Source organism: Cyprinodon tularosa, unplaced genomic scaffold (assembly GCF_016077235.1).
Source record: "Cyprinodon tularosa strain WSP-4 unplaced genomic scaffold, ASM1607723v1 ctg735, whole genome shotgun sequence".
Taxonomy (NCBI): Eukaryota; Metazoa; Chordata; class Actinopteri; order Cyprinodontiformes; family Cyprinodontidae; genus Cyprinodon; species Cyprinodon tularosa.
The window spans coordinates 123587-139221 of NW_024039491.1; the positions used below are offsets into that span (position 1 = coordinate 123587).

Here is a 15635-nt window from a genome sequence, read left to right on the forward strand (position 1 = left end):
ATTTAGCTTTAGGTGTATAAGCCCATATTTGGAATGCATTGTAATTATGAAAAGTGAAGTGATCCAAAATAGTGTGAGAGAAATAAGATGAACATGAAAACTTTTTGCTGCTTGAGATAACACTTAAATCATAGCGGGTGTCAAGTTTGCAATAAAACCTTAGTTTAGCAGTGTCCCACAGCTGCAATATTTCTTTAATGACTTCTATGAATTGTAACCTATGGACATCTGCTGCTTCTCAAAGCGGATATTATATTTATATATTATATATTATAACAGTTTCTTCCCCACTAGCATCAGACTGCTGAACTGTTGAAAAAAATCTCTAAACCATGTCACAGTCTCTGCATCACATTGATAACACCAAACCAAAAAATACTGCATATTTGCACCATATATATTAATGCCCTGAAATTCCATATCAATGCGCTTTTTTTTGCACCGTGTTTTTTCTCCCACACTGTTTACGTTTGATCACTGCTACACTTTTTATCTATACCAATGCAGGAAGGAAATTGTACATACAGTACAGTAGGTACTGCTCACCCCAGCAATTGTACTTCAGATGACCTTTGATGTCAAGTAATCCAGTAAAGTCTATGGTCATTGAGTTCTACCATCAGCTTTGTATTAAAGGTTAAATCATTGTTTTGGCAAAATTTAGAATTTCAGCATTTAATCAAATGCAAAACTGCTGCATTTACAAGTTCAGGCTATATCAAGATTTATTTTAGTGCTTCTGTTGTGTACAGTAGTGGGTAGTCAAGGCGAGTTTATATATAGAGCACAATTCAGTACAAAGACAATTCAAAGTGATTTACATTAACTGAACAATAAAATAGAAGGAAAATAAAAACAGAATAAAAGCAAATAAAACATGATTCCAGCAGGTACTAAATTAAACAGTTGGACCACACACTTTAACTAATGATACCTCAGTTATTATTTTAACTTCAACAGTCAAAGGCAACTCTGAACAAATGGATTTTTAACCTAGACTTAAAAGAACTCAGGCTTTTAGCAATTTTACCATCTTCTGGGAGTTTATTCCAGATAAGTCAAGCTTTGGAACTAAATGCTGCTTCTCCTTGTTTGGTTCTAGTTCTGGGTGTATGGAGATAGACTTGAAATAAACTACCTAAGTGGTCTAGGAGGTTGCTATACTGACAACATATCTGTTATGTATTGAGGTGCTGATCCATCAGTGATTTATATACTAATAAAAGTTTTTTTTAAGTCTATTCGGTGAGCTACAGGGAGCCACCATAAGGACTTCAGAACCGACTGATGCTCCAGTTCTAGTGAGGTCTGAAGATAATTACCTCACTTCAGTTTTTACTTTGTTGGAGAAAATTATGGCAAATACATGTATTTATCTTTCTATGCATCTAGCTAACACTCTGATGGGTTTATAGTTTCCTGGTTACTTATATAAAAAAAAAAAAAGTTTAAATTCGGGAACAATCAGTTTTTAGTAGCAGCTGGAACAGCTCACTGACCCCTGTTGACCCGCGTTAAACAACCCGGCAAGCGACCTGAACTCACCTTCACAGGGCTTGGCATACAGTGGGAACATCACACCAAGGTCGCTACCATACATGATACCATTGAGCGCAACGTACGGACGTCTGCACACTGCACTAGTCGCGTCTGATCTAAAAAACAAAAACCACTCTGCTTACATTTGATAAACATGATGCAGCGCTGGTGAGAGAGGTTCGGAGGAATGAAAGAAAAGAACAATAAAGAACACTTGCCCACTATGCCCTGGCTCCTTTCTGTGTTGCTTTCCATTGTTTACTTTCCTTATTCCTGTTACACTGGTGACATAATGACATCATCAATGCTAACCCAGGGTGATGGCATCACCAGACAGACAGCAGTGGGCAGACAGAGAGCACGCAGCTTGCCACTGGGTGGTCAGATCCTTTTTTTTGGGGATGGAGTCAAATACCTGTTAGCAGGTTGACGTCGAAGCTAATTAATTAACTCTTTGATTCCAGGGATTAAGAGGCTTTAGAGAGATTATGTGTATAAAAAAAGATAGAAAAGTGAAACTCTTTATAATTTGCTTAGGGTCATGTTAAGTCGTATCATTGTCTATTTTCTGGTGCCATATGAGTCGATAATCATCTCCCTTAGTAGTCTTGGCCACTGTACTTTTAGATATTAACATTGCACAGACTGATTTATTGATGATTATGTACAGTGTCACATATATGCATATGTATTGTTCAGCATGAATCTGTAGAACAAACTTTTCTATTCACAGAACAGAATTAGTCCAATTTAATTCAAGGCTTCTCCAGATCCAATACAAGACAGACCGCTAGAGAAGATCCTTCCTGCCAACAGCTATCTACACTGACAAGACCTGGTTAAAAAAATAACCTAGGAGTTACTGCAAAATTTCACTTCACTTTGGGATTAATAAAGTATTTTGGAATTTAATTTAATTTCTTACCATATTTAACAGATCACATTGGTCATTTGTCTGTTTAACTGAAACTCACTTTTTCCACTACAAAGCTAAAAGAAATAATTGTACTTGTGGTGGTGGAAGTAGCTTTTGGAAAAAAAGTTGAATTTCTGCCTTTTAATGCCTCACTTAAAATGTGCTTTAAAGTAAGCAAAAAATGAACAAGGTTGCTAGTGTATTTTTTTACCATGCGTTTTTCTGTTATTGCTGACTTCACTGCTGAAGAGCATCCTTTAAATTTAGAGTAGCTGTTGTGTAGAGTTTCTGCTTGGCTGCAGCAATGACCCTGTTGTACTGTTGGCCCAAATATTTAAAAATTCTACCATTCATAGTTGCTGCTATAAATGCAGTCAAAGGTCGTAGAAGGTGAATGAAAGACCAGAGCCAATGCTCAATGCTCATCTTAGCAACAGGGAGAACAGCAGTGTTGCAAAAAATTGTGTGTCAACCATTTTATCACTTCTCATTAAAGATATATTTTTGTACTAACATTATGTAATGCTGACATCTTTTTAAGAAACTGTTCCTACTTTTACAATTATTATTGAGGTGCTTTCACAGGAAATGAAGCTCAGTTTAGCGCCATTACTAAATGGCAGATTGTAAAGTTAAATTGGATTTTTCATTAGCCAATAAAACAAAAAACAACTTTAACATCAATAAAAAGAAAAAATAAAGATTAAAGTTGTAGCTATAAATTATTGAAGCTATGTCTGTTTCACGTTTGTGTGTAATTATTAAAACAAATGAACTTTTCAGTGATTGTTAACTTGCTGCTGTATGAGGTTTTTGTTATTATTTGTTTCTTTTTGCAATACTGCTGTTTTACAAACTTGAAGATATTATACACCTTTGCAGTTAGAAATTAGACTGTTAAATATTTTTTACATTTTCAAATCAAACCTGGATTGTTTATGAATGTGTTTGGGTTTTAGGCAGATGGGGAAGTCATGATGCCTCTAAGTCTGACTCAGCTGCTCAGATGTTAGGCTCCATGTGCAATGATTGATGAGGCATCAGAAATACGTCAGAACTACTTTTGACTGCAGTTGACACTATATGGGGACTGGGGAGAGGAAGTGATTAAGTGCTAATAAATATGCTCTGTAGATCTAAAAGTCCACACATTCAAGACTTGAGGAGTCCAAACAGTCTGATTGATGATTACAAATGTAAATCTATGAACAAGTTAGAAAGGGTTATTTATCATTTTACCAAATTATTGGGTACACTGTTGTTTTTCATTGCTCTTAAAGTGTTTAAGGGCAGCAAAACATCATAAGTTGCAGATAAATTAATGTATTTCTGTCTGCTTGTCTTTCAGACTGTTTCTATGAATCTACTCCATTCATTTTTACACTGTTCCTCTCTTTCAGGTGAACCAATCAAGTTTGATCCAAACTTCAGAGGGCCTGTTCATAACAGGTATTCAGCTGCAGCTCCTCTTACATGCAACACATGCACACATTTCTGTAGAGTGCTAATACTCAACAAAACCTTTATATCAGAAATATGTATTTACTTTGCATATTAGTAAAAAAGGAAGATAAAACTGCATATATCAGCATATTTTTTAAGTAGGCAGTTTTTTAATTTGCTCTGAACCATCAGCGTCTTGGCCCTACATACATATTGATTGTGCCAAGGGCTTGACATTAACTTTTTTGCTCACTGGCCACTGTTGCTGGTGGCTTTCCAAAGTTACTAGCCGCTCAGCATTTTCACTAGCCAGAATGTTTTCATTATAAAATGTGTTTGATATGATCAAAGCCAACTGTGGCAAGGTAAAGTTAACTTAAACTAGATTTACAACTTTTTCAAATGTACATGACTGTTGTAAACACTCCTCAAACTACATAAAAAGTTTAACAGTACTGGGCATTGTCAAGTATGCAGCTCTGATCAGGTGTTGAAGACATGCAGTGTCGAATATGATAGAATGTGTTGGGTTTTTTGTTGTTTTAAATCATTATGATAAATAAAATAACTATTTTGTAAGTCTAGAAATATTCCTTTATATTTGAGACTGATCTCATTGCATTGTAGGTATTTTTTCCATAATGCACAATTTAAAATACGTTTTGGTTTTTATTATGCAATATTCTTTATGATTTAGTGTCTTTTATCTTTAATGCCAGTTTAGTCAGAGAGTTATTAATAGTCCTGTTGTTGCTCTGCAACCTTCAACATGGCTGGTTGGTGTAACAGAGCATACTTTGATGCTGTTCTGACCCACAGGCTTTTTTTAATGAGAACAGGGAATGGAATAACTAAGTGGTTGTCTTTTTTAAGTCAGTCCAAAAGCCTAAATATGGTAACCTGGGCAGTCATCTAAAGGCCATAGTGATGTTGCAAATTTTTGCAATCTTGAACATACAAAGTAATAAAAAAACTGGTTAATCCTGACTCTAAGTTTACACTAAACATAAATCTAATTCTGCTTTTTATCCCTATAAGTGTGACAGCTTTCATCACAGAGCTTTGTATTTGTTAAGACTACTGCACAGTTGAACAGCTGCCCCTCACGGATTTATTTTAATCATGTAAAATATCCTTGATTCCTATATCTTTCCTTTTTTTCTCAACAATTTTTGAAAACACTGGGACAATCTGGCTGATTCATACCCTGGCTCCCCCACTAAAAACCTGCCATCTGTGTCACCTTGGCTCCTGCAGAAAAGCAGCATTTTACATACAACAGCAGCTCCAAAGATTGTCACTACACTACTGACACTTCGAGTATTTATACATTTATTTATTTTTTTTAGTTTTGACAGAATTTCTTACCAGCAGGATGGTCACATTAGACAAAGCTTTGTAAATGTCTGTGCAAGTGAGCCAATCTAAAGTTTGAGAGATGCTTCAATATTCCTTAGATATGAGAGCAAAGCAGAATTGTTGTACTCTGCTCTCTTTATCATCTTCCCTTCAGCGTTGACCTTTAGATGCTTCAAAGGTGACTTTGTTTTGACACTCTGGTGCTGTGCTTGCATTTTTCCTTAAAAATGCAAGCCTTTCTAAATGTGGAGTTAAAAAAGACAAGAGATCCAAAATAACTTTGAGGAGGAAAAGGAAGAGAGCAAAGGCAGTTTCAGCTGGGATGCTTGTAGATTTCAGCCATGTGATTTACCTTGGAAGATGCAGAATGATATTTTAACTGTTTAACATCTGAAGGATAAAGAGATATTTAAGACTAGAAAGACTGAATTCACCATGGAAACCAAGACATCTATTTTTAAATAAAATCAAGTGACACTCTGCATCCTTACCTTTGTTATTAGATTACCAATTACCTAAAACTCTTTGGTGATAGTGTAAGCAAGTTGTTATTATTTACCTTATGTTAAGTAGGTAGCAGTGCCCAATATAGATGCCACTTTTAATTTTATTCATAGATTTCAGTTGTACTTCACATATAAAATGGTTTGTACCTCAAAATAGATCACCCTTTTTACTTTTGCATCAACATGCTATGTTTAATCATGTTATCATGGCAACTTTCATATGAGAATTTAGAAATCAAAATGCTGTTAAGATCTAAAAAAGTCATCACAAATCATTGTAGTAAAATGTTCAAAAGGCACTCTTAATATGATAAATTATGGTGTTTACTATTTATAGGTAAATTAATCAATAGCTAAATGGAAAAGGAATATTTTTAACCATCTTTCAACTCTTTGCTATTTGGTGCCAAATATGGTTCCTGTATATTTTACATGTGCTGTGTTGTTTTACTCTTAGCCTTCTGGACGAAAACTATTATTAGTCTTAGTCACATTTTAGTCATAACCATATGTGATAGTTTTAGTCGGTTGTAGTTGACTAAAACGTAAAAAGGTTTTAGTCAGTTTTCCGTTCAAAAAAACAGTTAACCATTACAATTTCAAATACCAAGCAGATTCTTTAACAGACTGACAGCTCTTGCTGAGATACTATTATTGCTGGATATAGAATGCTGTCATGCAGTTCATCATTGCTGTTGGGGAGAAAACTTTGATTTATAGAATTCAAATTAACTTTTTTTATGAATTCATGCCCTATTAAATAGGGCATTAAATAGCAGATCTAGCTCAACATATCCTATTGGTTAATAAACTTTGGTTTAGACAGACAAGATAACAAAATGTACAATAAAGGAATGGTTTTATACATACAAGGTTTCCATCCCAAAGCAAACACTTCCTGGTCTACTATGAATTATGCATTACACACAGATCAATAAAATCTTCAATGCTCCAAAAAAGCAAAGAACAAAAACATTCTTCTTTCTACTTCTGCAATTTTGGCTTTATTTCTGAGAATTTACCACTCTGTTACTGCTGCTCAAGGCTCAAAGTAGATTTAAATTAACATTTTGATATAAAAAAAAATACAGAGAGAACTTATAATTGAATGGAAGCGGAGAGCAGTCGTTCTTGACTTTTTTTTCCCCCTTTGCCTTCTCGAGAATGACATAATTATCTTGCTATTAATGTTAAACCATTAATTGTTTTCTATAGATAATGAATATTTTCTCTACATATTGAATAAGGCTGGCCAACAGCCCTGGATTTCCTGTACATCCATGCCTGGGCTGCCCATATAGTTGTGCAGTTGCGGTACCGCATGTGCGCAAATAAGCATTTTTTTAAGTTTCCTTTTTATTTTCACTCATTGTCAGGTCATGTTGGATGATGGGATTGCATGGAATACAGTACAGTACAAACATATATAACTGCTTTTTTCAATGAAAATCTTTAATCTGGACTCATTTTGGGGGATAATGCACCTGTTACAGGTGTAACACCTGGGCTGTTCAGAAAACACTGGGCGCTAAGGCTCCTAGTGCAAGCAAATCATCAAACCATCAATGCTGTCTCGTTACCTAAAAGTTAAACCCAGGATTATTTACAGAATTACACATAGGTTGCCATGACGTATACTTATAAATCCTCTCCCACTGTTGTGGTATTGAAGAATGTATTCAGTCTTAACACATGCCAATTATCTAGTTATCACAAAAAACGGCTTTTGTTGTCTTTAGATAATGAGGAAATTAACTTGTTTTCTTGAGAAAACCACCGTGAAAAAGTATTGAAGGGACACGACTACTCTCAGCTTCTGTATAATTGCCTTGTAATGCCATGACAATCCAGACCTAAACTGAATGGATATGCTAACTAAAATGTTGAAATATTTAAAAGAAACACAGAAAATGTTTTAATGACAATACAAGGAAACAATTACATCGTATTTAAATAGACAGAAACAAGAAGAAGGAGAGAGAAATATTCAAAGATCTAGACACCTTTTCTTTTGGCTCTTTATCCAAAAATAAACAGTATACAATTAAATATTTGGTTTGGATATAATTTAGGGATACCTTTTAGTGGAAATTAAAGAATGTTTAGTATCTGGAGTCAGCTGGAAGAAATAAAATCTTCATAGTTAGACAAAGGGATTTTTACGCTTGGCAGAGGATGATCAGCCACATAGTTTATTAAGTAGCAAGAGCAGGAAGAGCCATATTGCTTAGAGCGAACCATTAGTGTGGAGGGAGAGAAGCGCAGACGCTGAGCTACACGCGCGCAAAGACGCATTTCTGCACAAGCACAGCTGGAAGAACACTTTGTTAGAGCTCAGCACGCAGTACCGGTGTTCTGTCAGACACCCGGACCATTCTGCATCATATACACCCCGCCGCTGCTGCTGTGATTCGTCTTTGGTCATGGAGAACAAGCACCGTTGCACGGCAGGTGGGCTGCTTGTTCAAACAGGACGCAGCAGCACGGCTGATACTGCTTAGCAGATTACAGCACAATGATGCATTTTAAATGTCTGACCCACTACCCACTAATTTTTATTTAGTCTTGTCTCGTTGACTAAAACTCACACCCATAACTCTGAAGTTTTTGTCAACAAAGATCCATGATTAGCTCGTCAGTATTAGTAATCATCATGAAAAAAAGGAGTGTCAGCGAAATAATTTTGTTATCCTCATTGTTGATGAAAACAACACTGCTGCTAACGCAATATATATTTAACTACTTTTTTTGTTATCTCGTTGCTGGTGTAGGTTAGGTTTGTAATTTGATATCAGTATACTTATGCGGCCTGGTATTTAAAGATTCAAAATAAGTGGTACTAAACTACACGAATATTTTTAGTATTTGCATTAAGTGGGCGGAGATCAACCAAGATTGATGCTCAAACCAGTTTGGTTCCGTCCATTGAAATTATCAGATTGTGTATTCTACAAGCAGTGTGAGAGTAGCCATAAAAGAACGATGAGATTCTAAGCCATGTTAGTAACTGGAGATAATAATGATAATTAAACAAATAATAATGGTAATACAAAATTATAACATATAATGCTGAGGGAATAGGTTGCCGTTGCTACAAACAAAAGTTAAAAAAGATGAAAATAACCAAAGTTAAAGTTGTTATTGTCTGCTGATTGAAATTAGAGCAGATTACACTCTAAACAGCTGGATTTATCTCCACCAGTTCCTCTCAACAGCAGCTTGACCTGATATGTTGCAAAGCAAGGTAGGCACTTTGAATACTAATATACACTGCTAATAATGAATCTCTCTAACATAGCACAATAGATGTAAGAGAGAATGTGATGGAAGAGCAGTGCATTTAAGTAAAAGATGACAAAACAAATCAAGAGGTTGAATTCAAAGAAGTGGTTTGAAGAGGACTTGTGGGGCTGTATAAAGATCGAAGGTGTGCAGGTGCACATATACATTTGATGCCAAAGTAGCAACAGAAACCCCATGTGAGATAAATTATTCGTTGTGCTTTTTTTTTTTTTTCTTTGCCTCAATACTGGAGCATTATTGTGCCAGAATAAATCCATTACAACTGCATGACAAGAGTTTGTGTAAAAATATTTGTTTAAGACTAAACTTCCCCCACTTGAAGGTGTGAATTTTGTCACTGTAACCCTTCCTTGGACAAATTCCTGGATCAGCAGTGTGAATGCACCATAGTCGGTATCGGTAGCTGTTGAGGAAATCAGATAGGAGAGACTGCAGTATTGAAACAGACCTATGAAACAGCAAAAGCCTCATCTGAAAATAGTTGGATTGCTTTTTGGTTGCTATTAACTGGTCACAACATATGAATTAAATCCAGATATAATAGAGTTGATCTTAGAGATATATCATTTACATAGGAAAATAAGGAATAAGAAGCATTGAACACAACGGTTTTTTGTTTTTTTTTCACCAGTGTTAAACCACAACATGTTTACTGTGTTTTCCTTTTAGCGTTAATGAACATGCAAACAACTATCACTCTCAAACTACTTTTTCTGGCCATTTTGAGCATTTAATTGACCCCACAAATGTGATGCTCCAGAAACTCAATCTGCTCAAAGGAAGGTCAGTTTTGTAGCTTCTGTAACGAGCTAAACTGTTTTCAGATGTGTGAACATGATTGCACAAGGGTTTTCTAATCATCAATTAGCCTTCTGAGCCAATGAGCAAACACATTGTACCATTAGAACACTGGAGTGATAGTTGCTGGAAATGGGCCTCTATACACCTATGTAGATATTGCACCAAAAAACAGACATTTGCAGCTAGAATAGTCATTTTCCACATTAGCAATGTATAGTGTGTATTTCTTTAAAGTTAAGATTAGTTTAAAGTTATCTTCATTAAAAAGTACATTGCTTTTCCTTCAAAAATAAGGACATTTCAATGTGACCCCAAACATTTGAACGATAGTGTATGTATGTATATTTTTATATATATATATATATATATATATATATATATATATATATATATATATATATATGTATGTCACGGGTTCGTTGCAAAAATACAAAAAAATGATGGCCCAGCCGGAAAAAATATTGTTTGTGCTTTTTTCTTTTATTGCTCCCCAGGTGGAAATAGTGAAACAGTGACGATATTTACAGTGAAGCGAGAAAACAAAAACAAGTATTTACAGGACAACTTACTTGGACAGCCAACTCTACCATCAGATCCAGTCCTCCTCCTCAAATGAGCTCAGCTCCCCTTTAAATACCCCTTTAGCCCCTCCCCCGGGTAAACCAAAATACAAATTAAGGGGTTTTTAAGGATAAAAACAAAATAAACAAATAACAAAACTCAAAACTCAGTTTCCTGCATAGAAACTAAAAATTAACCAAAATGACTCCATACAATGTTCAAAATGTCAGGAATATAAACAATATAAAAATACAAAACAAAACACCCAAAATGGTTGAGTCCTTCGTCACGTGACTGGCAAAGCGCGCCACTCTGCGCTATTTCCAGTGTGACGCGGAAGTGCTCCGGTTTGGCCCCTTAACCGAGAAGGACCTCGCTGCAGCAAACAGAAAGGGGCGGGGACGGACCTTTCCGTCAGTCCCATACCTTATTTGGAAATGGGACTATTGCATTCCGGAAATGAAGGGGGCGCTATTTTCATAATCACTAGTATAAATGCCTTAAAGATGCGGGGTTAAGAGGAAAAGAAGAAGAAAGAAAGAAGTTTGAAAAGTTTTTGCACTGGTGTTCGGCACACGATCCATAATGCAAAACCCACAAAATCAACAAAAGGTAATTTTACCTTCTTAAAATTTGTTTCACATAGTAAATTAATACGCTTTTCTAGATTCAGTTTTTTAAGAAAACCTTCAATTTGTCCTTTTTAAAGGGTCCAGAGAAGAACTACAAAAGGAGAGAAAGCGGAAAAAAGTTGATGAGAGGGCAAAATGTGAGGTAAGCTGTAGCTAAAATTCATCACTTTGTTGTTTTAAGTCATAGAATTTGTATTATGTCCATTCACAGTGTACTTTTGTTCTATGCTTATTTTTTTAAGTCTGAAAGAAAATCAGGATAGAAGAATTAAAAGGGTTGAATCAGTTTTGATGTTATTTGGATTTGCATTCATCTTTCACTTAGAACATATCTGTATTTTTACAGACTCTGTGTGCTGATGACCACACCTATGCCAAAGGAGCCGAGGCACAAATCAAGGTTCATTTTTAAATTTACACATAACTAGTAATTTTGATTTGTGCATCTTTATGTGCAAATGAGACTAAAACCCTAAATGATTTTTTTTAAATTAAAATTCATTATTTGGACAACTTTTTTTATATCATTAGAGATGAAAGGATAAGATACTGAGAGATATAAAGTATTAATTATTGTTTAATGCTCTTCACCATGCAGGTAGAAAGGATACCGCCAATCTTACAGGTAGGATTCATTCATAATCATATGTATCATCCATTCTTCCTGTATGACAGTCTTGCAATGCACCTGTTTTTTATTTTGCTTTTGTTTTTTTGTTTTTTTTTTCAGATGCAGAGGAGAGGAGAGTACCCACGTTACTACTGTGATGGCATACCTGGACTTTCCACAATCTGTCACATATTGTTAGTTTTTTTGTGACATGCCATTTGAAATCGTTTCTGATAAAGAATATTTACCTTTTGACTTGTGCAGTCCTCCTTTTTCATAATGTGTTCTTTCAATATTATTTACATTTTTTAAAGTTCCTTTTGTTGTAGCTCAGTTGATTTACATCATTTAGTTTTCATAGAAATGGTGTCGTTTCCACAAAGTTACATTGTGGCTGTAATTTGTTGGAGAGACAGTAGAACCAATAAAGTAGTTGTAAATATATTGTAACAGCGTTGTTTAACAATTGGAAAATCTTGTTGGAAAATTTTAAATGCAAGCAAAGCTAATAACTTGCAATATACAATGTTTCCTATACATTTTTGAACAATGACTGGAATCAATACAAACTTTCTTTACAAACCTGACATACAGACAAGTTGTTTATGTTTTAACAGTTAGAATCAACTTGTTTTATGTAATAAAAAATAAGTTGCAGAAACATATTGTTCAGATACAAACATAAGATTAAACGAGCAAAACGAAGGTGTAATCAGGGTGGAGGTGATGGAAGCTCAGGTGAGGAGCAGTTGCACACATCAAGCTGGACTTTATGAAGGGTGAAGGACTTGAGACCGGCGCCGTTAGGCTGGGAGGGAGGCACCTGAGCAGGTGATTGGCTGAGCAGGTGAGATGAAGACAGACTTTATTCAAAAAGGTTTTCATGTAGAAAAAAGATCATTCTCTCTGGTGGTTACCAGTACAGTGTCTACTGCCGGGATCAGAAAGTTGAAGATTATTGTCAAATGAACTTTCTAAAACCTACTTTCTGTGCGAGTCTTTCCAGGTTGAAGCTACATTTAAGGTTTTAATTAATCACTTTGGGTTTTCCTACAATTGGATATTCATGTTTTTGGAGTGCAGTTCATGAATTTATTGCAATTGATAAAATTAATATGGTATTTCTAAATGGAATAGTGGGACACCAGTCAGTTTACTAGTTGAGCTGGAGTCCTTATAGGAGACATTATGGTCAATAATGATAATAATTGAGCCAGGTCACCTGCAACCAAGTATATTCTAGTTAACGAAAGGCACTTGTTAAAAGTTCAAAAGTCCTTTGGTTTGTTTGTAAATTATATTCACAATGAGAATAATAAGAAAAAATATTTGGCAAATAAACAACAAAAGTGCACCGTGAATGGACGTACTAAGTTGGCCAAAATTGTCGACTAAATGTTTTACAGACCAAACCTCTTTTCCATCTAGTTCTTATTAAATAAGCCAAAGGCTATTATATTTTAGATTTTAACTTATTTATTTTAAGAGTACCGTTCACAACATCAAAATACATTATTTGAACTTCAGCACCAGCATGTATTTGTTTATATCTGTTTTCTTAATCAGCGATGGACTGGGGATCTGTCCAGGGTCAGCAGCCTTCATGACCCCACTTGAGGATAATTCATAAAAATTAATGGATGGATAAATGTGCTCTTAATGTAATGTACATTTGTCTCCAAAATATTGATTTTATTACTCCATAATGATTCCTTATTGTTGCATATTTTAGATTGTTTGTTACTAATATAATTTTAAATAAAGATTTCAAAATAAAAAAGGGACATACCACGTGACAGACATACCACGTGACATATCACGTTTTGTAGCCATTTCTTTACTGTTTAATTAGTATTTTTAATGTTGAAAGTGTTCTTGGGTGTTTTGAAAGGCGTTGTCAAATAAAATACGTTATTATTATAATTATTATGAAACGGTCGGTACAGGAAATAGTGTCACTAGCGCCCCCGTCAGTTCCGGAATGAAATGGTCCCATTTCCATATAAGGTATGAGACTGACAGTGGTCCGTCCCCGCCCCTTTCTGTTTGCTGCAGCGAAGTGTACTTCCCTTAACCAGGAACAGCGGGACTGAAGCAGAGATGAGAGGTGAGTGTTTGTGGAACTCGGCGCCGAGTGTGCACCCTCAGACGCGCGCGATGACCGGTTCAGACGGGGGGGGGAATGTTCGTTGGGACTGTGCAGGACCGCGGGAAAGAGGTGCGGGCCTGCACGCAGCTGTTTGCCGGGCAGACCACTCACGTGGGAGAGCTTTCTCCCCGTGCGCGCGCTCCTGGCACCGCGCTCCCCTGGGCCAGAGGAAGCACGGATACTTAGAGTCTGGGATGGACGCTTAGTGGCGCTCCATCACAATATATATATATATATATATATATATATATATATATATATATATATATATATATATATATATATATATATATAAATCACTTCACTTGTCTCTAAACTCAGCAAACTTTTTTTGAGGTTCAACCAAATAGTCATCCTGCAATATTGTGACATCTTTTAGTTTAGTCCTCCATTGACCTTGGCTGGAGGAGTGGAAAGTCTGAAGTTAATTTCCCAAGCAGGTAGCACCCTGAAAGGGGTTTGAATTGTCCTTTGCTTCAATCGTTCTGCTTGACACAGGGGCCTGGACTTGTCTTCTTTCATGGATGGGTGTAGTGCTTTTAAAAATCTGAATAGCTTTAAAATTAGCTAGATGGAAAACTTCATCATGCAGAAAGAAGGGGGAGACCACTTGTTATGCAGCAAGCTCTCAAAATGGAAAAGAAAGACTAGAGGATCTCCCTTTTAAGCTTTATTTATCAAGCATATTTATATACAGATAGATAGATAGATAGATAGATAGATAGATAGATAGATAGATAGATAGATAGATAGATATGGTGGTATATGTATAGAATTGAAATTCAAATATTTCCCTCTCTGCCCTTGGGACAATTAACCCTTTGGGGAGCTTGGATTCAGAGTCTCATTGGGAAGTTGGATGAGCTCTGCATTGGCTCCTTTGAAAATATACTGTAGTGATTATCTTCCCTCTCACTGTGTGCATAATTTATTTAGAAATCTATAAGCCAGCTCACATCAGCAAGCTTCTCTGTATAATGATTACCAGCTACAGATGAAATTGTGTTTTTTTTTGCTCTTTCAAAATAACAGCAAATTTCTCTGCTAAGTTCTCTCCAGGGACTAGGAAAGTAATCAGGTTTATATTTATCCACGTGTTTTAATTTACAGGAGCTGCACTGATGTGCTTTGCTGCATTATCTTTGTCATCGTTATCCTTGGTTACATCGCCCTGGGTACTGTGGGTAAGTTTGCTACATTGCTGACGATTACATCACACAAAGTCCTGAAATTAGCTTATAATTAACCCAAATATCTGGTGGTTTTGAGCGTGATTAATCTAAATAAAACCTCTTTAGCTGTGCTCTTCTTCATTCCAAATAGTCATGTATGTTACTTTATACAAATATTTATACAGATTTTTTGTTTAATAACAATGCATTAAATTTCCTCTCTGATCTATCATATTTATATCCTGCTAATCTATCATTTTTCCCCATTCTAAAACACTATAAAAAAAAAGAATTTTAGGAAAGAAGTAGAGCTTATAAACTATTATTAAGACACTTATCAGCGCTTTTCCCTTGAAGAAATGATATTTATACCCATATTTATAGACAGACATATAGACTGTCAGTCCTGACTGAATATTTGACCACCTGTTGACCTGTAGACGGAGAAGCTGGACTGGGGCTTTAGGCAGACCATTCCTTGACGGTGTCCATTTTAGTGGATCAACTTATTTTTTGTTCTTGCATTCTTAATTCGTATCGATGATAAACTTGATTTACACTGAAGAGAGACACTCTTATTAACATCTTTTATTACACACTTTAAGTCTTGCTGTTTTAGTGTCAGTTTGTCAGATAATTCAAAC

The 15635-nt window shown here is 35.6% G+C and overlaps 1 protein-coding gene across 2 annotated transcripts in view; it reads left to right on the forward strand.

Moving 5' to 3' along the window:
• Window positions 1-15635, forward strand: part of slc44a5b (solute carrier family 44 member 5b) — a 57391-nt gene that overhangs the window by 27754 nt on the left and 14002 nt on the right. For both annotated transcript variants that reach the window (XM_038269682.1, XM_038269683.1), the window contains exons 2-3: window positions 3856-3904; window positions 14930-15003. In XM_038269682.1, coding sequence (XP_038125610.1) covers window positions 3856-3904; window positions 14930-15003 — 123 coding nt within the window. The remainder of the gene's footprint in view (window positions 1-3855; window positions 3905-14929; window positions 15004-15635) is intronic.